Below are 24,917 nucleotides of genomic sequence, written 5' to 3' on the forward strand. Positions count from 1 at the left end.
TTTTGAGGGACGTGTACAGGGGTGACACTATCTCAGTAGGCCTTTGCCTGACCCTAGGTATTTCCCACTACACATACTGGAATTGTAATGTCAAAAGAGAGCAAACTGGTAGATGGCACAAGGCAAAAAGGATATACTCACCATTCTTGACAAACTTCATAGATGTCTTGAGGCGAGCGACACTAATATCCAGTTGTCCAACAACTTTCCTGTACCTTCCACAGTCACAGACGGTGCCTTTTAAATGACAAAAACTGTGAATTCGTGTTGGAGCACATATAGATCTGTTGGAAAGGGCAATTGCTCTATTTTCAAACTTTACTATCTCTTCCTAGCCTGGCCATATCTTTGTGTGAATGGCTATACTTTTAGTCTTTTACTTAAAACAAGGCTTCCACATTTCATTGTCTTCAAGAATTTATAAAATATCTTCTTAAGTATTTTGGATGAGTTAAAACACAGCTCTAAAACAGATTTGTAAAGAGAAGAATAAATATGGCCAACCCCTGCACACATACTCTGGACCGTTGGCCTTTTTGTCAAACACAGAATGCGCCCATCCAATCTCAAAATAAAATCTTTACAGCTTTCTTTATTTGACAGAGAGAGAGAGAGAGATCACAAGTAGGCAGAGAGGCAGGCAGAGAGGAGGAAGCAGGCTCCCTGCTGAGCAGAGAGCCCAATGTGGGGCTTGATCCCAGGACCCTGAGATCATGACCTGAGCCGGAGGCAGAGGCTTTAACCCACTGAGCCATCCAGGCGCCCTACAGCTTTCTTAAAACAAATCTCTAGTCAGTCTTCTCTTCTCCTAACCGTATTGCTCACTGGCTCATACAACTCTCCCAAGACAAAAGAAAACTTTCATGATGAAACCAAATGATAATTCTGATTATCCATTTCAAATACAACTTGAATGATCCTTGAATGTTTCAAGGACTAAGCTGAAGTCTTGTGAATAGATTCAACTTCTAATTTCAATCCCATTTGTGGATTAACGCTGATTTTAATTTCTGCCATTCATTCCCTCTCTGCTCATTTACCTTTTCAACTACCTGCTGATATTGTGACAGAGAAAGAAGTGTAAGGAAAATGATGTGAAATTCAAATGATTCTCTTTTTCTATTTAATGGCTGCTTCATGTAATCAGTCCCTTTTGCTTTCTTCTTTGGCAGTTGAAAAGCAAAAAGAATTTTATTAGCCAAAGGGGGGAAAAAAATCTGTGGCTTTATTTATTCACATTCACAGTTAAATATACAGAATTTAAAACAGTTCTTAGAATTAGTCTTCAGTATACCTCTGTGATCTTCCCCAGAGAAGGGGAGATCTACTTTCTTTCCCTGCACGTAGCACTGGAAATAAAACTCTTTCAGGACTCAGGGAGACTCTCCCTGACCACTGAAGGCATGTTCTGTATCCATGGGTTCTTTCCGGATTGGACCAGTTTGCTGTGGGCACCACCATGCTAGTGGAATGTAGGGCATGCTGGTGTAGTCCTCCTGTTGAGACAATGGTGGATTTTCCTCTGCCTAGGACAATGAAGGCTGCTTCCTGATGTGCTGGGTTTGCTTCCTCCCACTAAGCATGACTAGGATGGAATGTGCCATCATTCCCTACCCTAGGGCTTGGAAAGTCACCAGCAGACAGAGAGGAAAGTTCCCTTCTTTTCTTCCCTCTAGCCCAAGTAAAACAAGGTTAAGCATTGAGAGGACTATTGTTTTTTCATAAAAATGTATTTATTTTTAAAGATGAATACATTTGGAATGATGCTAGAAATTTAAGAGAAAAATGAACATGTCATACCTGCTTTGCCTTTTCCTCCTGGTATCCCAGGCAAACCCTTTTCCCCTTTGTCACCTGAATAAAAACAATAGTCGTGAAAAGAACAATTAACTAAAATGGTGGAATCATTTCTGATAGACAATAGCTTATATACCTAAAAACATAAGAAAGAGTTTTTTTATTTTATGTTTTTATTATTGCTTTTTTATTTATTATTTTTTTATAATTTTATTTTTTTTCAGCATAACAGTATTCATTGTTTTTGCACCACACCCAGTGCTCCATGCAATCCGTGCCCTCTCCAATACCCACAACCTGGTTCCCCCAACCTCCCACCCCCTGCTGCTTCAAACCCCTCAGATTGTTTTTCAGAGTCCATAGTCTCTCATGGTTCACCTCCCCTTCCAAGTTTTTAAATTTTATTTGCAATATCTCCAACTAATATTCCTTGGTTTTATATAAATAATTTGATTTTGAGTTGGCTGCACAGGTACAATTAGTCAAACACGTCTTAATTTATTTAGATGGAATGTAGAATTCAGATAGGGGGCAAAGAAATATTTAAATTTGTGTCACCTGTCCTACTAACATGGCCTTCTGAGAAAGGCTAATACAACTCTCTGCATGTTTTTAACTTTCAAAGTACCATTGTTTTGTATATCTGAATTAATTGATTAGCATGTTGCAGTGTCTGTATTTATTGTCCCCCCAAGTTCTTCCATACGGCTTTACCCTTGTATTTTCAAAAACATATTTTGTGCCTTTTCAATTTAATTCAAATATTTACTATTTATTACTTACTCTATACAAGATAAAAGGCTTGGTACTTTGAGAGGCTATAAAAAGAGACAAGATTAAACTGACTTGAAGGGATTTATACTTTTTGAAAAGATGTGATGCATGCAAATATCTGTAATATAAAGTTGTGTCAAATATATTATGCTGAAATATCAACCTTGATAATTTTCCCTTCTGCTCTTCTTTGTATGTGGTCATTTTCTTATTCAGTCAGAGGCATCCACAAAATAATTCTCAGAGAATCAGGATTATTAAAGCAGAGAGAAAAAAATGTTGATTTTTTTTCAACTTCAAAATAAGCCCTTGAAGCCTACATCAGACACAATAATTGAAAGCAAAAGCTTTTGATTTCCAAGAGGAAATGTTTGGCTGAAGTTCTTGAGAATCAAAAGAGAAGACCCTGATGGAAGTAAAATAGAGTTTATGCTTCAATGGTGAGCTGGAAAAAGAAAAAGAAAGAATTTGGGAGGAAAGAATATAAGATGAAGGTCATCCAGGCTAGAAGAAGATGGGGGCTTGGTTACCTCTGTAGGAGTTTGGTGAAACCAGGAAATTAGTTACATGCAATATGAGGGGGCAATTTGAGGGGAAACAGTGTCAGGATTGAGGTTCTGCCTACCTCCATCCTTCACCAGCAAAAGGGAAAAAAAACAGGAGCCACTCTGAAACCCGTAAGGTAGCCCATGTTGCCTGCTCATTACCCATTCTTTTCATTACTGTCTGCTGAGTGCTTTTCATTAAGAGTCCTACACATATTGACTGTTGATCTTCCAGGAAAGCCTGCTTGCCAGGGCACCAAGAATTTGCTAAGCCTTTCCAAACTGACCCAAGTCAATTTGACCGTAAAGACACTTCTCTTTACAGTGATGGTGGATATTCATGAGCTCCCCAAACAGGAGAGGTCCTTGAAATCCAGAATGCAATTTAAACATGTGGGAGGAAGCCTCAGAACTGGCACTTAAATAAGACAAAGGTGAAATCCATGACAGTAGATAATAGATAGAGATAATCCATGACAGAGATAATAGACTCTGGGAGGAAGGTAGATGACATAGTGCTTCTACTGGAAGGATGAAGGAAGGCTTTCCTGGGAGGAGAGCACTGGAGCTCAGTTCTAAAAAACTTCAGCAGATGAAGATGCGAGCAAGGTAGGAGACAATGCACAAGGTGGAAAAAAGCATGGAAATATGCCATGCATCCTGATGAGGAAGATTGATCTACTCACACCTAAGTTGTGTCCTGCAAATTTCTCAATTTCTCTTACATGTAATTTGTTAAAGATAAAAATAGATTTTGAGAATATATTAATGGAAGAAAGGGTATACATTTCATAAGTACATTTCCAGGTACTTCATAGATATTATCATATTATTTATAGATATTATCAAATTAAATCCTCTAAGTTAGGTATTATTGTTATCTTTATTCTGCAATGGAAAGAATGGAGGATCATAGAGGCAATGTAACTTCTATGTTCAAGGACATCTAGCAATTCAATGGCAGTGCTGGTATTGAAACCCAACCATTTCTGGCTCCCCAGTTCATGGTGTTTCCCAAATGAGTGAACCAATGATTTAATGAATGAAAGCAAAGTATTCAAAAAAATCTTATCAGTACTTGAGAGGAACGCCAAGTCCTTGTCACTACCAGAAACAATATGGACTTAAAGATCATATATATATATGATCTATAATATATATTCTATATCTATAATATATAATATATGATATATATTAAACTATATTCAAACATACATATGTTTGAATATAGTTTAATATTTTATGATACAGTTTAATATTTTATCTTTTGAAAATAGTGTGTGTTCTTTAAATGTGGATCCTTTTCAGTTCAATGTGGGCTGAAAGTTGATTCTAGTCCTGCTACGATCTTAGTTCTGGGCTAAATACAATAGTGGACATCAAAGAAGCCTAATGGGAGTATTTGTTTTATAAAAATAATGGGGGTTTTCAGGAAAATAAAGCACACATCAGAGACCAAGGAAATGGGACACTATCACTCTTACCTACCACAGAGTGAAGTAAATAAAAGAAGTGCCTGCCAGTTATTTGGCAAAAATGGCCGTGCGTCGGAGTAGAGAAGACGTTCACTGAAGCAAGAGGCTTCAGCTGGATCCTAATAGTGTGGAGAACAGATTTTTGAATTGATAAATGGGCTTTTTTGTCTGACAGGGTGTAAGCACTGTGACTACTTCTCAGTATTTTTTTAAATATTTTATTAATTTATTTGACAGACAGAGATCACAAGTAGGCAGAGAGGCAGGCAAAGAGAGAGGAGGAAGCAGGCTCCCTGCTGAGCAGAGAGCCCGATGAGGGACTCGATCCCAAGACCCTGAGATGGTGACCTGAGCCGAAGGCAGAGGCTTAACCCACTGAGCCACCCAGGCACCCTACTTTCCAGTATTTTCACATGAATTTCATTCCTTTTTTTAACAGATGGTAAAGTCAAAGCACTGTGGTAGAGGGAACAACCATGGCAGCCCGAAAAACTATGGCTTGAGTCCTCTTTCTGCCACTTACTAGCTAAATGTGGACGGGTTACACAACTTCTTTAAACCTCTATTTCTTCATTTTTTCAGTAGAAATAATGGTACTTAGAATCAGAATATTGTCAAGGAGGATAAATTAGATCATGTCATCTTCTCTTGGTATTCACTCTGTGCTTGAGTCATAAAGAATGGTTAACCAATGTTCACTTCTGCCACACACTTAGCCAGAAAGCACGCCCCATACTTAGCTGGTTCATGGAGGAGGGTGAGCTGATAGTGCCTATTTCCCAAAAATGAATTCTGGTTTAAAGCCATACATGAAAACTTATTTTGGCCCAGGAGTGGGAACATGTCAGTAATAACTGTCTTAAGGCTAAAGTATTAGAGGTTGTATTTAAACAAACAAAAAATCATAATGCTTCCACTACAAAAGGATTATTGACCTTAAGTAAAAACATTTATTTTGCTCTGAGATTGAATTTGCCCCTACTACATCATTCTCTCTTATTCCTAAAATGGAATATTGACATCCAGAAAGCTACCTTGTCCATGCAAGTGACAACATTAAGGTCAGCCCAGAAAGCTGAGATTAATCTGAGTCAGTGAAAAATTTAGAAGGGCTACTGACAAAAAGAGGACAATAAATTTCAAAGTACAGATTAAAAATGAAATTAATCCAGGTGAGCCAGAGCACTAACCCTCAATTTTTTTTTTGAAATTCCAGGACATGTTCATAAATTTTGATGACATATCTCTGGAGGAGAAAGAAATCTTAGTGAATGGAGGAAATTGGTGTTAAGGGACAGTAGTACTTATAGAAATAAAGGGTAGAAATAGAGCTACAGCATATAAAATAATGTATTTTATCATTCACTTTTTCGTTCTTAATGCAATAAACATTTAGAAAGTTTCCACTGTATATTAGGCATTAGAATAAAATGATTAAAAAGTAGGATCCCCACATAGGACTCATATTTATTTAAGCAAATAGATCCAATAAATCTTTCATTCATTTCTTCCTCCAGAAGTTCACAGTCTGTAGGGGGGAAAAGACAAGCTAATAAGCCATGACAATGAGTAAAAATGATAGTGGTGTGCAAATAAGGAATTGGCTTGAAGAAGACATGGTTTGTTAACCCTATCATTTCCAGACTGTTACTTTTTCAACATTTGTGGAAGTTCATCCACTGTAAGGCTCAGAAAATCATACTGAACGCTACTTTTCCTGTCTCTGTTATCTACCACCCTCCCAAGACACCTCGTCTTATTCTATGAAAGTTTTAAGAACTTCATTCAACATCATGAACTCCCAACTCTCTTAGGTGGAGCCTCATTGGTATCTGACACATCTAAATCTCAGCAAGTGTACCATCTAGAATAACTCACTGAAAAAAGAACTTGAATTCTGGATGTGTTCACAAGAATGACTCCTTCTCCCCCTCCACATCTGCTCACCTCCAGGGCAATACTTGGGATCTCAACCACATGGAATACGGCTACTTCTCAGAAGTCTTAAAAGTCCAGCATCCCACTTTCTGGCTACATCTCCCCATCCCTTAACCAGTTGTTATAGGAAGCTGATACAGCCAGGGGCAGATCCGTGATGCATTTTATCTGAACTTACCCAATTTGAAGAGCCCTCTCTAAGAAAGATTATTCAAATTACAAATCGAAAAGTGGTATAAAAATGAATGCTTATAAGACAAGAAATAAAAATAAATCACTAAATTTTAGAAGTAGACACCACATTACAAAATTCACTAAGAATCGTAACATTTAAATTAATAAATTTGTGCCTCTATAATTCTTTTTTCGTACTTATGGGCTGCATATGTTTGGCTGCATTCATGAATATACAATTGACCTAGCACTAGTTATTGATAAGTACATCAATTCCCTTTGCAAAGTAACATCAACTTTGCATAAACCAAATTTAAGAGTCTTCCCGCATGTTCCATTCCCTTTCGTTGGTGTATTTATCTATATCTGCATAAATTAACACTATCTTAATGATGGTAGCTTTAAAACAAATGTTTCAATCCATCCTTCCAGGTTTGTTTTTCTTTTTTTATGGTTGTCTTTGGGTATTCTTGGTTCCTTTCATTTCCACATATGTTTCGAATTGGCTTATTAAATTCTAAGAGAGCTATTTCTGTGATGTTGATTGAGACAACATTGATCTACACATAAATTGGGGTGTTGTTTTAAACATATTGATCATCTTAACCATAATGAGCCTTTCAATCTATGAATGTAGTTTTACCTTCATTTTCTTAAACATTCTTTAAATTCTCTCATTATCATTACGTCATGTTTGTTGTAGAAGGCTTAGACACTTTATTAGCTTTATTCCTAGAAACTTAATAATTTTGATGCTGTAATAGATGGCATCTTTTTTATTTCATTTATGATTGTTCTGATATATAGAAACATTGATCTTAGTATGGCTGGACTGTAAAAATCTGAATACAAATAGTCAATCTGTAGATTCATTTGTATTTTCTGGATATGCACTCACATCATCTGTAAATAATGATCCTTTTATTTCTTTGTTTCCACTTATTGTGATTCTTACCTCCTGTTCTTGCAACTTAGAACTTCTGCTATGATGTTGGTGAAAACTGGTGATGAGAGCTGTGCTCATCTCATTCCCAACCTCAGGAGAGAAGTGGTCAAGATTTCATCATTGAATATGATATTTAATAGTTCCTGTTGTTGTTGATATTCCCTTTTATATTAAACATGGTACCCTCTATGTCTAGCTTGCTAATATGTTTTGAAACATGAAAGGGTGTATGTTTAATTAAATGCTTTTCAGAATTTCTGGAGTCCTAACTGAAAATGTTTATTTTTGAAGTGAAAAAGAGTGGCATTTTCCCAGGTCATTCTTCTTTAGAAGGCCTTGAATATCAGTTCAGTTTGAGCAACTTTCTGTTTGAGCTTCTCAGTCTCATACCGCTGCCTTGCTTATAAATTGGTGAATGACTTGAAAGGAATAATAGTACAGAATGCATAGCTCACCTGGTGTGGTTCTCCTCTCCTCCAGATCAGGCCCCTAAAGTCCTATTCAATTTGGTAGCTCCCCTGTGCCTTCAAATTTGTATCTGTTTTTTTGTTTTGTCTTGCCTTTTTTTTTTTTTTTTTTTTGGACTCAGGTAGTCATTCATAGCAGAAGGATTAATGCAAGTGAATTTCTCATAGCTTATGCACAGAAATCTGAATTTTGTTTTATTAATTGTGTAAGAAATTTCTTTCACCTTTACACCTTAGCATTGATGATTTATGTAAATTAAGAATATTGTCAAATTTGAGAATACCTCTCTAAGGTCTTTCCATATATGAGCTGTTGGATTTAGCTAGCTCTGACCCTATACATTTCAAACATTGTTTCTTTTCCACAACTCACACATTTCTGTGCTGGATGCCCCCAAGACACATTCCTGTGACGATCTGATCTCTGCCCCTGCACTTTTCACCATGACTCTGGATAGATCTGCACAGTAAGTGGTAAGAGTATTCTTGGAAGCTAGTCCTAGACTGAAATTATTAGCAGTGACTATACACGGAAGTAACTGCAAACGATGTAAGCCTGTCCCATGAAGTCCAAACTAAATGTTTTCCCCACTCAAGTTCCTCCTGGTGATCTCCCAAAATATTTGTGTCCACTTCCATAACCAGGTGATACAAAGAGAAGTCTGACGTAGGGAAGCTGGAGCAGAAGGAGACAGTAATGTTAAGCTGTGTGTTCTCAATGAGGATGATATCACCTCAAGGATATTAAAGTCGGTTCTAAGGGGTGGAAAATCTCATGCTCTTTTATACATAAAGCAAAAATATACACACAATGCACAATAGATTTATAGTCCATGGGTGGTATTAAAATTTCATAGGGGGGGCAATTAGAAAAAAATGTCTAAAAAGGCTGATTAAGGAGGAAATAGTTTCTTTTCTTTCTTTCTTTCTTTCTTTCTAATGTTGAGAGATATTATTTTAACCTGTTGAGGATTAAATGCTTTACTTTACAAACTCTGCCAAGACATATGGCCATGTGCATTGATAAGGCTCCAGTTAGGGTCTTAGGAAGGACCCAAGTAAGTGCCAGGCTCTGAAGCCAAAGCTTCATTAGCTTCATGGTAAAACCACCCAAAATCCATATTACAGAAAGAGTCATCATTATGAGGAGTCCATCTAGCTCATCCCTAGCTGTGAGAATTTCAATCACAAGTGAACATACAGTGCCAGCCATTGAATCAGTAATAGGTATAGCAAATTCTTTACAGCGCTACTACACTCTGTCTCTGCCCTCAAATGCAGGCAGAAGGAAAATTCTCAAAGGTATGAGTTGGAAAAGGACAGGGGGAGAGGAGATATTAAGCTACGGGACGAGGAGAGGAACCACAGCGTCAGCTTACCCTGCACCAATTCGCCTGCCCAAGAACACACCATACGTGACGGGGAGGCCACAACTGATCAAGTAGTTGCTCAGGCATATGTGGAAGGAAGGCTTCAGGGTACCCATCAAGGCTGCAGAATTCTGTCACCTGTGGCACTGAGTTTCCTCAGTTCTGTACGTTTGCACAAGTATCTTTTGCCACCCCTCAAAGGCCTTTCCTCCCATTTCCATAAACATGTCACTGTTCTTCAAAACCTCGCTGAGGTCTTCTTATCAATCCAGGCTTACTCTCCCACATGGTTCCTATAGTCGTTATATAGTTACTCTGTATTCTAATTCTTTCTGAGAAAGTCCCGTATCCTAGCTTCATAAGTAGTCTATGAGTTCCTTGTGATAAAATTGTGATTCTCATTTGGTTTTGTACCTCTAAACTAAGTGGAGAAACACCAGTATGGACTGCTGACCATCAGGGGCCGCTGGAACCTGCTATCATTGTGAGGGCTCATGGGAAGATGAGATGAAGGAGTGCTTGGATAGTAAAGAGGAGGCCACCTCTGTTTTATAACAGGAAAGCAGTCATTTTATGTAGGATTGGGACAGGACAGAATACAAGAGTATGAATACATATACTTAGAGTTTCTAATCTGTTACTAAATCCCAGATGCAGAATCATTATTATTTCACTCAGTTAAAGAAGACAATTACACTGGGATGCTGGAGCGGCTCAGTCAGTGGAGTGTATGGCTCTAGATTTCAACTCAGGTCATGGTCTCAGGGTCATAAGATCGAGCCCCAGGTTGGGCTCCGTGCTCAGCGGGGTATCTGCTTAAGACTCTTTCTCTCCCTCTGCCCCTCCTTCCTGCTCTCTCTTTCTCTCTCTCTCAAATAAGTAAAATCTTTAAAAGGAAAAAAGGAAGGAAGGAGAAGGGGGAAAGGAGAAAGAAAGAAAGAAAGAAAGAGGAAGGAAGGATAGAGAGAGAGAGAGGGAGGTGGAAGGAAATTTCCACTGTCCTTTGCTAATTTGAGGTTTTTTAAAATTTTTTTAATTTTTTAATTTCTTTTCGGTATACCAGAATTCATTGTTTATGCACCACATCCAGTCCTCCATGCAATACATGCCCTCCATAATACCCACCACCAAGCTTACCCAACCTCCCACCCCCCCACCCCTTCGAAACCCTCAGATTGTTTCTCAGAGTCCACAGTCTCTCATCGTTCGTCTCTCCCTCCAATTTCCCCCAACTCCCTTCTCCTCTCCATCTTCCCATGTCCTCCATGTTATTTCTTATGCTCCACAAATAAGTGAAACCATATGATAATTGACTTGCTACCTTAAGTTTTAATAATTGTTTTCTACTACTGAACACACTTCATGGTCATGATACCCATTTTAGTTATATCAAGGATTACAACCAGCAGATTCTAGGACATAGTTCAATACAGAAAGTACCAAAACTTTACGTTTGATTCTGTACCTGAATTTCTGTTTAATCTTGCCCAAGGTCTTTATTTATTTATTTATTTATTTTTTAAAGATTTTATTTATTTATTTGACAGAGAGAGAGAGATCACAAGTAGGCAGAGAGGCAGGCAGAGAGAGGAGGAAGCAGGCTCCCCGCTGAGCACAGAGCCCGATGCGGGGCTCCATCTCAGGACCCTGAGATCATGACCCGAGCCGAAGGCAGAGGCTTAACCCACTGAGCCACCCAGGAGCCCCTTTATTTATTTTTTTAGACACATTGTTTATGTATGAAAGGAACAGCTAAGACACAAAGAAAGAGAAGAACTCCTATGTTACAAGAAAGAAAAAGGATCATTTTCATGATACAGAACCTTTCAGAATATATCAAGGTATGTGTGATTTGCTTCAAATTGCCACTGGAGAAAAAGAAAATGCAGCTTACCCTTCTTACCAATGGGCCCAGTCTTGCCAATGTTGCCCTGGTCTCCTGCATCACCCAGCTCCCCCTTAATTCCTGAAAAGCAAAGCATGTCATTTTTTTTTTAAAGATCTTATTGATTTATTTGACAGACAGAGATCACAAGTAGGCAGAGAGGCAGGCAGAGAGAAAGGAAGGGAAGCAGACTCCCCACCGAGCAGAGAACCCGATGCGGGGCTCGATTCCAGGACCCTAGGATCATGACCTGAGCCAAAGGCAGAGGCTTAACCCACTGAGCCACCCAGGCACCCCAAAGCATGTCATCTTTATATCCTAAGGTTTATATTCCCTTTGAAGATGTGGCTAATGCATGATATGCACTTGAAGGAAATACCAAAAAGTGCATTCTTCTATCTGTGGCATGTGACATATATCCTAGGCTTCCTTATCTACTTTAATCACATTATAGTGTATGTATTAAAACTAAATGTGGATAAGTATGAAAATCCTGGATCTAGTGATATTGAAATGCTTACCAACACAGTATTTCTAAAAGGTCCATAGCAGAGAATGTTTAATCGAAAGGTCAAATAAAGGGCTGAGTGGAAGAATTCTTGCATTTTTTTCTAATTCTGTTCCTCTATAGATCTATTTTGGTTTCATTCTGGGAGCCCGTTTCCTCCCTAAAATTTGACTATCTTAGCCATTTTTAAAAAGGGAAGGGAACATGTCATAAAACCTAGTGATCAAAGGAACATCAGATATTGTCCCACCAAGTTTTTATAAAATATATATATAATCGGGGATCACTGAGTTCCTCCAAAACAGTTATCGATTTTGTTTTTTTCTATGATGACCTAAAAAACATTTACTGGTTATAAAGCTGTATCTCTGTGATAATAATTTTGTAACTGATTGTATAAAATTATAGAATATTGTACATTTTATTGAATAAGAAGAGTTTAAATCAGCAGTTTTCAGATTGAGGTCACAAAGACCTGTGAGTCTTTTTTTTTTTCTCTATAACATACTAAAGATTTTGAAATCAGTGGTCTAGGGCTACCACCTTGTAGTAGTTGGCAGGAAATATGTCCAGTGCTTGGAAGACACACACTTAAACATCACAACAGCCTTTGTGTCATTCCCATCTTTGCTCTGCTCTTCCCACGCCCCGCCATTTGCTGACAGATTTTGGAACTAGGTGAATAAGTCAAGGGACCAGACAACTTCTTTCTGTCCCTCCTTATTGTTCTCCTTACACTCTAGGCGAGCCAAAATGAGTTGCTTAGCAGTGGCTTCTGAGAAGAGACAGCTATCAACCCAACGTGTTTCTAAAACTCACCATCTCTTAGATGTCTCTGGAGACTGCTACTGCCTAGAGTTCCTGGAGTGTCCCACTCCTGCCCACCCTAAGGAGGCAGCTTAAGAAATGAATTGAGTCTTGGGGACAATGTCATAGGAGCTCTTTGGTGGCAAGTAAATTCATGTCTGAAATAGATTTCATTCACCTTTGGAGCAGAGAGTGTTACGAAAGCTGCTAATTTCCAGGGCAAGGCCAGGAGAGGAAAGTAATTTTAATACTAGAACATCAAATTCATGTCATTGCACTTACCTTTTGGCCCCATGCGTCCCACTTTGCCATGTTTCCCCTCCTCTCCTGGATCTCCCTTTTCACCATCATCTCCTTTTGAAATGGAAAATGAAAGAGTGGAGCAGCTTAAATAATAACACAGCACATCCTCCCCAGGATATGGTAGTGAACATGGTTGGAATCCATTCCTCAGCCCAGCGCTTGCCTTATAACTCCGATGTGACTATGTGTATACAGGCTCCCATGGACTGGACACTCAGGGAAAGAGAGGACACTCCCAGTATCTTTTGTCATTCACTTTTCTCCACATTGTTGGGGGAGGTCATTGAGATGATGTGACTGCCCATTGACCTGTGAACTAGACCTGGGCAATTGATCAAAAGCTCTTCACCGCATCCCTTCTCTTGAAACATACGAGCTGTCCACCATTCCCATAGTAGGAGCCATTTCAATGATGCAGCCTTGAGAGAGTGAAGTGTTGTTGAGACATCTGGCTGGTATATGTGACCGAATACTGATAAGCTCTATATGAACTTTTGAGACTCTGGCAGGCAAGTGTGCAGACCTTGTCCTACCACCACTGAAGATAAGCCTCATCTGTAACTTCCCTTGCTTATTAACACTACCACCCACCAATCTGGATTGGTCTGCCTCTTCCCTTGTCTCCCCTTGCCCTTAGTGTATGAGGTGGGGGTGGGGGACAGTTTCAAATTTTCTGCAAGAAATTCCCAATTTTCAAACCTACTAACTTTATGTTTAAAGACATATCTTTGCTGGCGATTTCCTGAGAACTTTATTTGGTTTAGCAAATCTTTTTTTTAACTGAAGTGTAGTTGACAATATTACATTAGTTTCAGGTGTATGACATACTGATCTGACAAGTCTATTGATTGTAAAACCACCATCTGACATCATACAATGCTATTAAAATAGCATGGACTATATTCCCTATGCTATGTCTTTCATCTCTATGATTTATTCATTTCATAACTTTAAGTCTGTACCTCTTAAACCCCTTCACCCATTTTGCCCATCTCCCTATTTCCCTCCCCTCTGGCAACCACCAGCAAGTTCTCTGTATTTATGCATCTGTTTCTACTTTTTGTTTATTTGTTCATTTATTTTGTTTTTTAGACTCTACATACAAGCAAAATTATATGGTATTTGTCTTTGTCTGGCTTATTTTATTTAACATAATATACTCTAGGTCCATCCATGTTTTTGCAAATGGTAAGATCTCATTCTTTTTTTATGGCTGAGTAATATTCTATTGTGTGTATACATGTATATTCATATACATTATATGTGTGTATGCACATACACACATATATAAATATATATATATATAATATATATATATATAAAAATCTGGTATGACAAATCTTTATTTTTGCTGGAGAATTTGGCCAGTTCTAGAAACATGAACATGTATAAACATGTATATTGATGTGTGATACATATATAAAGAATATAAATATATATTTTTATATAATTATCTAAATACATAAAAATATATAAATGATAATTTATCCTTTGTAAATTACTACTCTCTGACTGCATGCTTGAGAACCCCCAAATTGTAGGCATAAACCAGGAAGCTAAGAATAGAAGACAGCTAAGAATGGGGATGCAAAGCAGTTCTGTGTGAGCAGTGACTGTCTTGGTCATAGATGGGTCTAGCCCTAGCACCTGCCCAGTCAAGAACTGAATGAGCACCTTAATGAAAGTGTCCTGGGGGCACCTAGGTGACTCAGTCCGTTAAGCATCCAACTCTTGATTTCGGCTCAGGTCAAGATCTCAGGGTCATAGGATTAAGCCCCGAGTCGGGCTCTGTGCTCACTGGGGAGTCTGCTTAGGATTCTCTCTCTCTCTCTCTCTCTCTCTCTCTCTCTCCCCCTGACCCCTCACTTGCTCCCCCCTACTTAAATGCTCTCGCTAAAATAAATAAATCCTACAAAAGAAAAAAAAGGAAAGAGAAATATCCTGGACTGTAAATCAGGAGCCCTGGATTTTCACATTATGTCAGTCACTGATGGACCGAGCAAACCTTCAAAAGTCAGTGATCGAGCTTATTGGCTTTGAAGTAGGACAGATATGGCCTTTCTCAGCTTGACCACTCGTTATCTGGGGAAAGTTGGGTATGTGACACCCTTTTCTGAGTCTCATTTTTCCCTCCTGCAAATTGAACTAATAACACCTACAAAAGGAGGGCCCTTGTAAGAAGTTTAATAAGATAAAATACATTAAAGATATGGAACATAATTGTGCCATGGTAGCTCTTGCTATTCTCTACTTTTCCTCATCCTTAATGTGGACTTCATACCTGCCCTCCCTACCTCTCTCAGTTGTTTTAGGATCAACAAAGTAAGTATGTGAATGTGCTTTGAAACTAAAGAGCACAACACACACACAACATTATGACCAGCTATCTGCATATTCACACACAGTCTCAAGACAGGAAGGAGTCCGTCCATCACCAGTGGAAAGAAGTAGAAAGAAGACTTCTAAAGGCAAAGTGAAGTACCTTGGATGAGACAGTTTGGGTGAGGGAAAGTGGAGATGTCATTCATTCATCCAGAAAAGAAACATAATCAGCCATTCTCTTTTTTTTCTGAGAGCAGAGTGTTAATATCTAAATGAAAGCATTAGCCAAGTATGGAAGAGTTCTATTTCCAGTCATGAGATTGGTCAAGCATTAAAACACTTCACATGTGGGGCTCTAAAGTCTCCTTCTGGAGAAGGCTTTCAAAGAAGAACACACAGATGACTTGTGTGATCAGACCAGAGGGGTGAAGTAGATGGATTAAATGGCATTTCTTTAGATAAAGTTAGTAGCAAAAGTTTGTGAAGTAATTATAATGTGTTCCAACGCTGTTAATTCTAGAAGGTGGAAACTATTATTGTGCCATTTTATGAGTGGAAAAACAGACTCAATGAGATTAATTGTTTGCCTATTATCATAGAGCTTGTGGGTGGTAGAACTAGGAATCAGGGGCGCCTGGGTGACTCAGTGGGTTAAGCCGCTGACTTCAGCTCAGGTCATGATCTCAGGGTCCTGGGATCGAGCCCCGCATCGGGCTCTCTGCTCAGCAGGGAGCCTGCTTCCTTCTCTCTCTCTGCCTGCCTCTCTGCCTGCTTGTGATCTCTGTCTGTCAGATAAATAAATAAAATCTTAAAAAAAAAACAAAAAAGAACTAGGAATCAACATGTATTATCTCTGTGCCTACAGATCCCTACCAATAAACAATTGTCCCTTCCAGTCTAGGACTCTGTGACCCTTCGCAGATTTTGAAGTTTAGATATTTGACATTGTGCCAAATTTTTCGGGGGGGGGAAGGGGAGATCCAGAAAAAATGACTGTCTTTGTTTCTTTTTTAAAAAGAAAAATGATGGTGGCTCAGTCGTTGGGCATCTGCCTTGGGCTCAGGTCATGATTCCAGGTCCTGGGATTGAGCTCCACATCAGTCTCCCTGCTCAGTGGGGAGCCTGCTTCTCCCTCTCCCTTTGCTGTTTCCCCCAGCTTGCACTCTCTCTCTCATCTCTCTCTGTCAAATAAATATATAAAATCTTATAAAAAAAAGAAAAAGAAAAAGAAAAATGTTGGGGCAGGAAAAAAAAAAAAAAAAGCCTAGTATCTCAATGACTTAATTCACAGGGAATGTATCCTTGAAGTAGTTTGGTGTCACTGAGACCTGGCTTTGCCATTGACTAGCCGAGGGAACTTGGGAAGTCCTCGACCTTTTCCAAGTTTCGATTTACTCATTCGTAGAATGAACAAAATACCATCTTCTTCAGAGGGTTTTTAGGAATGGCAAAATTAGAAAAGTATTTTCCTTTAAGGAGCCATCTCTAACACTTTTAGGGTGGCCTAAATTCTCCGTTTAATTACCTCCATTGTTGAAAATAATGAACTTTAGACTGAGTGAGCCCATTTTTCTGTGCTGTGCCTTATAATAATCTGTGACTTGCAGGATGGCTGGGGTCATGAGTGCTTTATTCTAGCATCCCCATCATCTGACACAGTGTTTGTCTCTAATGCTTAATAAGTACAGTTGAAGGGGATATATCTTGTGAGCCATAAAACATTTTACAAATGCAATGGTAGTGTTTACAAAATACCAAGTGCCAAAGGAGTTTCTAGTCCTTGATAAGCATCCAATCATCTGGTCTCTACAACAGCCTTTGAGATGCATACTATTCTTAGCTCTGCTTTACAGATGAGGAAGTGGGTCAAAGAAAGGTGAAGTAACTACTCAGGGTCACCTAGCTTGCAAGTAACAAAGCCAGGATTCAAACCAGGGCATTTGCCTTCAAAGCCCATGCTCTGAACAAACTCCATGATAGGGAACAAATTCATTTCTGGGTTTGGGATTGCTCTTCTGTAGGATGGGACCAAAGATGCACGGTCTGCTCACTAAAGGGCAAGATCAAATGCAGGCATGTATGGGAAGCACTTTGTGAATCATGAAACCACACAAATGTGAACTACTGGTGCCATCATGATTTCTCCTCTGCCCCCCACCCCTTCCTATGAGCTTTCCCATTCATTTTCAAGCCAGTATCTAAGTGAAAGCAGCTAGATGAGTGACTTAGTCATCTACTGCTCCCTGGTGGCTCCTGATGGAGACCTGGGAGGGTGAAAATGGGATTATTCTTCTGGTCTCTGTGCTTGCTTCCTAGCCTCTTGGTGAGCAGGCTGCTGGCAGAGATGAAGTAAACAACTTGTACCCTTGCCTTCAGCTTGATCCCAGGATCCCTGGGATCATTTGATCTTTGGGACTTGCTTTAATGAGAACAGAAGAGAGGTATAAAAGCAAGCTATGGAAAGGATCCCCCACATGGCTCACAGTTGTCTGCTTTCATCCTCTTGGCAATATTTCATTGGATTCGTCATGCAATTTAGCCTTTCTTTTTTTCTTTTTAAAAATAGCTACTTACATTTTAAAAATTGAATGAAAAGCTATCCATTGAAATGAACTAATTTCAATTTTACAAAAATGATTTGTTCCCTCCCCACCCCCCGGCCACCTGCTTGCTGGGATAATCTCTCCAGCAGAATTCCAGCAGAGCACACAGTTGACCAATTTTTCTCAGGTAAAGGGGTTCCCCCCCCAACAAGCAAAAAGTCTTTTAAAATTAAATCCTACTTTGAAATGAAATAGCTTAACCTAGGTCAGTACCCCCTGCTCAAAGGAAGCAATTATTAAAAATTAGTGAATTGGTTTTGGAAATGCTAAAGAAAATGCGCCAGAATCTGTACTTTTCCCACTGCCAAAATAATTTTATGGACTAGGGGAAAGTTGTTAGCAATTTTTTTCCTGATCAGCCTTAGAACTGAGTGAAGTAAGTGGTATGGAGTGCTTTGTTTATGGGGCCAGGACTCTTCCCTAAAATATATCCTACCCATCTCTAGCTACCCCTTCTTGCCAATTGTATTCTCACTCCTGGAAAGCTCTCTAGTCATATCAGTTATTCCCTGGACATCTCATACATACCAGGTATATCAGTATGGTGGTAAAATGGACCATCTCCCAGTGCTTTGACTTCCTTGATCACCACCTAGTCCTTTCACTGAAATAGTCAGCCTTCCTCAGGACCTACTATGTTGGCTTTCTCTCCATTCACTTACTTTATCAGTCCCTCTGTGCCTATCCCTACCTCCCTACATATCCTGAATTCCTTCAACTCAGTCATTCCCCCAGAGCTCTCCCTAAGGCAAAAGGAGAGCCTTCCTTTGGTAAAGAGGGCTCTGGAGCAAGTTATGTCATTTTTCTGAGTCTCCATTTCAACCATTAAATGGAAAAAAAATAATCATTACTTCATAGGATTATTGTGGCCTAATGGGGATGATGCATGAAAAGTGTTCTGCACAGTGCCTGGTGCTTGGCGAAGTTATCTGTTCTTCTTATACTGAGAACAGAAGGGAGGTATAAGAATGATTATCATCATCATCATCATCATCAGAAATGACATCTCTTCTAAACCTTCCTTTCTATTCACTACCTCAATCCTTATCCTACAATCATCACTTACTTTTGTACTTGACTCTGTATACTAAGTAAATTTTCACACAATTAAAGATAAATAGAAATTAATATATACCTATTACTGAGACTTGGCAATTAACATGTTGCTTTTGCTTCATCTATGTATTTTTACTGATTTTTTTAAAAAGTAAATTACAGACATCATGGCACAGCTTCCTTAAATACTTCAGCAAATCTCAAAACAGTGAGAACATTCTCCTATGTACACATAATATCATTATGTCAATCTTCAGTTCAACTTGGCTGCAGGGATTTGCTAAAGTCACCTTTATAGAGTTCTGTGACCTTGATCATCTTGAGCCCAAACTACTGCGCTGTATATAAAGTATAAAAAAGAGATGAGCACTTAGAAAGAGGAACAGACATTCAGAGGAGTAAACTTGGTTCGATGAAAACAAATCATGACAAAAATTCCATTTTTTCTTTTGGAAGGACTACTAATAAATCAAGAAACTGCCAAGACCACAGTGGCTGGAAGAAGATACAGGTCCTCTGGTCATTCACCGAAGACTATAGTTCCTGTGAAGCAGGGGGTGATATATCGGTGAAATCCATGGGCTTCAATCTTACAGATCCTGAATTCAATCCCTCATTATATTCCTTTCCAGCTTTGTGAACTTGGGTGTGGTATTAACCTTTCAAAATTTCTGTTTTATCTGTAAATGGAAAGAATTAGAGTACCTGCCTGTTTTGTCTCCCAAATGGAGGACTGTTTGCTTACTCTGAGACACATGGTACTTTGATTCATTGTGATAGCTTTGTGGTGGAAATTGCTGGTAGAGGAAGAAATCAATAAAAAGTTTTCTTAATTCCTTTTTTCCTTGTCAAACATGTTGCCAGGAATGTTTAACGTTACTCAGACTCCTGCTGCCCATTCCCCAAAGGTGGGATTTCCAGTTTTCCAAAGGCCTTATACCCTTAAAATGGTGCCAGCCACTTGGTTAACAGGCACCATCAGGAGAAGGCAATCTATAATTAAAACCAGGCCTCTGCAAGCATGGCTCCCTGACCCCCTAAGGGAGCAGTGGTCATAAACTGCAGAGAGACTACAGGCCCGTGGTGACATTTCATCATGGCTCTACTTTACTCTTTTGAGACACTGAGGGGTTTTTCTTCATATTTCTTTTAATGGAAGCATAAAAAATGAGCAAGGGTGGTTTCTAAAAGAAGAATGATTTGTAGATATTACTTCCATCTTCATTACCATGAGGCAACTGATCTGCGGTCAAGGGAGACCCAGACCTTGGCTAACCTGACTTAACAACAACAAGAACAAACAACAGAATAATAAACATTATGCTCTATGAATAGAAAAAAAAAATCTTTCTATGACAGTAGGGCAGGGGTCCTCTAAGAGATTTTCTGAGGCTCTTTCCTAACACTTCCTCACCCTGTTATGATGAGAGTGCATGAAATGAAACCCTCCTTATAAAACAATTAACACCTTTTCTAATAATTTTAAAGCACTTGAAAAATGTTTATTTTGGTCCTGCAGCAGGGATATGGTTACAGAAGAACCAAGTTCATGTCAGTCCCTAGGAAACTGCCTGTCTCTAAGGAGAAAAGCTGTCCAAGGGAGACTCTTCTGAGGAAGAAATCTGCTCTCAACCAAGATGCAGTTTGCCAAGGGTTTCAGCCTTTGGAACCACAGGTCTTTGGAAGCTTTGTGCGATGGGCAGAACAGGGGTTTGATGGTCTGTCATGGGCTGGATTGTTTCCTCACTCACATGTTGAGGCCCTACTCCCAGGTCTTCATCATGTAACTTAGACAGAAGGCCTTTACAGAGGAGTTAAGTTAAATTCTGGCTGTTGGGACAATCCTAATCCAATTTGACTGGTGTCCTTAGGAGAGGAGGAAATTTGGACACACGAAAGGATGCAAGGGATGAATGCACGAATCCCTAAAAAGGCCATGTGAGGACACAGTGAGAAGGCAGCCATGTGCAAGCCAAGGAGAGAGGGCTTAGCGAAAAGAGACCAAATCTGTTGACTCCTTGACCTTGGACTTCCAGGTTCCAGAACTGCAAGACAATGACTTCCTGTTGTTGAAGCCACCCAGTGTGTGGTATTTTGTTATGGCAGCTCCAGCAAACTCATTCATCGTCACAGAGACCTGGGCTCAAATCCCATATCTCCACTTAACAGCTCTTTAATATTATACTAAATAAGTACTCTCTCTGCTTCAGCTTCCTAAACTAGAAAACTGAGGTAGTTACCCTTTTCTTATGGGGTTGCTTGAAGATTAAATGATATTATTGATGGCAGAGCTCGCAGAGGATACCTGTGCAATGAGTGGGCCCTTATCCATCCACTAAATATTAAGTGTAGAATGGGAACCTACAGGTTTCACCTTCCTGTGCCTCTGGTAACAGGCCCACACATCTCCATAGGAAACCACACTTGTTTATTCTTAGTCCATGTGGTTTGAACTTAACCCACAGTGATTGGCTCAGCAGTGGGCACATGACGGGTAAGAGCCAGGGAGTCTCCATTTGTAGCTAAGCCTCTCCCATAACTCAAGCAGTTAGAACTTTCGAAAATGGTGGCTTGCTCTTTCTGCAGGGGTAGCAGAGAGGACAGACGATTATTGAAGTGTCAGAATCTATCTACCACCAGGAAGGGAGAAGCTTCTCTAAAATGAAGTCATTATGGAGGAAAGCAGAACCAAGGTATGAAGACTGAGTCCTGAGCCCCTGACCCCAGACCGGATGTAGCGCAGTTTGACTCCCTCCTTGTTACGGAGACTACACAGTCCCCTTCTCTCCTCTGTTCTCTTGTTTGACTAACCAGTTTAGGCTTAGTTTGTATTTGGTTTCTTTCACCTGCAAACACGTTTCCTTACTAGTACAATTAGTAGACACAGATCAAGAAAATAAGAGCCTTCCTCTGGGGAGATGGAAACCTCAAGAGAGGATGGGCACGGAAGCATAAGGACTACTGTCGTAAGTGCTGGGAGAGCAGCTGTTGGGGGAGCATAAGGGAGGAAACACCTGCCCCTACCTGCGCACACCTGAAATGCTTCCCTAGTCTTTCTCAGGAAGAAGTAAATGGGATCCCTTGCATTGGGCTCCACCAGAATAAGTTTATATCTTCAGGTAAGTGAAAAAGAAAATAAGCTGAAATACAAATCTGTCATTGGATGAGAGTAGGCTGGTCCTAAAACGTTCTCACCCATACAAGTTCGTGTGGATTTGTATCTTCTGTCCAAACCATTCATCTCTATGGGTTTGGCTCACTTTTGCCCTCCTCTCCCCACGAGTCTGCTCAGCGCAGACTGTCCTGCTGCCATCTCCCTGTCAACCATCAGGATTAGTCTCATTCCCTGAAGGGAACTGCCCTTGTACTTCATAGCATCCACTCCAGCTCCTCCATCCCCCCTGACCCCCATCAGATAGTGGGACAGGTCAGGGAGGAGACACTATTCCCTTTGTATCCCCAGCACTTGGCACAGCCACTCAGATGCAACAGGTACTTCCTCAATGAAGGTTTTCAAAAGAAAAGGAATAACACCCTTAAAGTGAAGTTTGATAAATGTGAACTTACTACAGTGAAATAAATTAGTCATTGATTAAAATGTTATTCTCACAAATGGCTGATTAATGAATGGACCTGAGCCGGCCAAGAGAGGTGTGAAGGCTCTTAACCTAGGAGGGCAGCCAGCCTGACTCTGCTCTGCCCACCACCCCATGCTTTTGTTTCTTCCTTGCCCGTGTCTCCCAATATATTACTGAGACACTTGCTCATGTCTCCCAGTGTCACCGCCATGGTCTCATCTCCCAGGCTCAGACCCCAGATCGGTTTTGACTATTCCTCCTTCCAAATTCCCACCCTGATTCTTACTTTTTCTCACATCCATCCTTTCTTTTTCCTCTCATCCCTGCAGCCATTATTCTACCTCCCCCTGTCCTCATACTCTAACCCCCTTCATTGCAGGTGGCCCCTAAATGGTCTTCATGGAGTTTTATTCACTGGTGACTCCAAGTACCTAGAACAGTGTCTGTTAAGTGAATAGTTATTGAAATACTGGTTTCCTTAGATCTGAGCTTCACTTTTTCAAGCTGTCTTGCAGATGGTTCTTTATAAAATCACATTTTCATGACAAAACATTTCAGCAGTTCTTCTGTGTTTATAGGCCAAGTCCAAACTGGCTAGTCTAGCATTTGGATTTTCAGAGGCTGACATCACTGCAACTTTCTGGTGTTATTTTCTGACATTGACTTGCATAACCTTCTATGCCTGTTCAACTTGTTTATTCATTTTTCATTAAAAGGTCTTTCAATTCATGCCCCCATTGAAAGGCTTTTCTCTCTGTTTGAAGTTCAACTCTCCCGAGGAAAAAAGCAGAAGTCATAAAAGAGAAGAAAGACATAGATGACCACAGAGAAATTAAAAGTTTCTATATGGGTAAAAGAAGTCACATAACTATATCGAATTTATAAACAAATATAAGACAGGGGAAAAATCAAGCACTAAGACATAGAAGATGATTAATATTCTTAACATGTGAAAAGCTTTTGCAAAAAGACAATAAGGGAAATAAAAAGATGATCTAAAAATATGAATAATAAATGATAGATGAATATTGTCCATACTCACTATTAGTCAGAAAAGTACATATGGAAATGTCTATTATCCTATGTAGCCATTAGATTTAGTAGTTATCTAAAAAAACTAATAGCATTCAAAGATGCCATAGATGCAGAGAGCACTCAGTCATTGCTTCTGGCAACATGAACTACTATAGCATTTCTGGAAACTAGTCTGTCAATAGGGATTAAAGAACCCACACCTTCCATTTTACCATAGCAAACCTATTTTATGAGAATATCTGTAAGAAGTAATGTATCTACCTGTGTGTGTATTCATATGTATGAGAATGTTTGTAGTGGCAAAAAAAAAAAACCATAAACAATCTGGAAGTGTATCATCCTGAAACTGATGGAAATCCCAGAAGAAATATCATGCAGTTGCCAAATATAATGAGTTCCAGAAAGACCTCTGAGGAAGGTGTGATCTCCATGTTTTAGTATATAAAAAATGTCTCTTGGAGAGTCATATGCATATGATCCTATTCAGAAAAAAGCATAAATAAACAGAAAAAATACAGAGAAATGTGTTAATACCAAGTTATTCATGAGGGTTACATGGGAGAAGTGGGTTGGGAAAGGGAAGAGTCACACTGAAAAGTGAGATTGTTAGTTTTTTCTTTATACGTCTTTATTCTGTACATATTTATACATGTTATATGGATTTTTTAATTATTTATTTAAATTCAATTTAGTTAACATATACTGTATTATTAGTTTCGGGGTAGAATTTAGTGATCTATCAGTTGCATACAACACAGTACTCATTACATCAGGTGCCCTCCTTAATGCCCACTACTCAGTTACCCCATCCCCCCACCCACCTCCCCTCCGGCAACCCTCAGTTTGTTTCCTGGAGTTCAGCATCTCTTATGGTTTGCCTCCCTCTCTATTTTCGTCTTGGTTTATTTTTCCTTCCCTTCCCCTATGTTCCATCTGTTTGTTTCTTAAATTCCACATATGAATAAAATCATATGGCATTTGTCTTTCTCTGAATGACTTATTTCACTTAGCGTAACACACATGCTATGTATTTCAACAAGCATGAAATACTCTCACAGTTTGAAAAATAAATAATAATGTAAGGAAACTGTGGATATTCTCTCCTTTTGTAAATTTAACCCATTAGTCTTGTCTCAAATCCTAAATTCCCTAAATTTATTGATAGAATTATTTCCTTGGTAATTCACCATCTGGTTCCTTGTTACTACTCTCTAATTGTTGCCTTAGAGTATTATTTTAAAATGCACTGTTATTTAACTTTTTGTATTAATGTCAATTACTTAATTAGAGTGCAAGTTGCTTGTTTTGAGGGTAGATATTTTATACCTTGTTCT

The 24,917-nt window shown here is 39.3% G+C and overlaps 1 protein-coding gene and 1 long non-coding RNA gene across 2 annotated transcripts in view; one reads left to right on the plus strand and one right to left on the minus strand.

The window, feature by feature from the left end:
- The window catches only part of LOC125099041 (uncharacterized), a 53,869-nt gene extending 34,064 nt beyond the window's left edge, over window positions 1-19,805 (plus strand). The window contains exons 2-4 of the long non-coding RNA XR_007127012.1: window positions 11,211-11,327; window positions 18,004-18,041; window positions 19,427-19,805. This is a non-coding gene — a long non-coding RNA (uncharacterized LOC125099041). The remainder of the gene's footprint in view (window positions 1-11,210; window positions 11,328-18,003; window positions 18,042-19,426) is intronic.
- Window positions 1-24,917, minus strand: part of COLEC10 (collectin subfamily member 10) — a 38,379-nt gene that overhangs the window by 5,331 nt on the left and 8,131 nt on the right. Inside the window, exons 2-5 of the mRNA XM_047728394.1 lie at window positions 12,969-13,040; window positions 11,381-11,452; window positions 1,801-1,854; window positions 142-237 (exon numbers count right to left, since the gene is read on the minus strand). Coding sequence (XP_047584350.1) covers window positions 142-237; window positions 1,801-1,854; window positions 11,381-11,452; window positions 12,969-13,040 — 294 coding nt within the window. The remainder of the gene's footprint in view (window positions 1-141; window positions 238-1,800; window positions 1,855-11,380; window positions 11,453-12,968; window positions 13,041-24,917) is intronic.

Source organism: Lutra lutra, chromosome 4 (assembly GCF_902655055.1).
Source record: "Lutra lutra chromosome 4, mLutLut1.2, whole genome shotgun sequence".
NCBI lineage: Eukaryota > Metazoa > Chordata > Mammalia > Carnivora > Mustelidae > Lutra > Lutra lutra.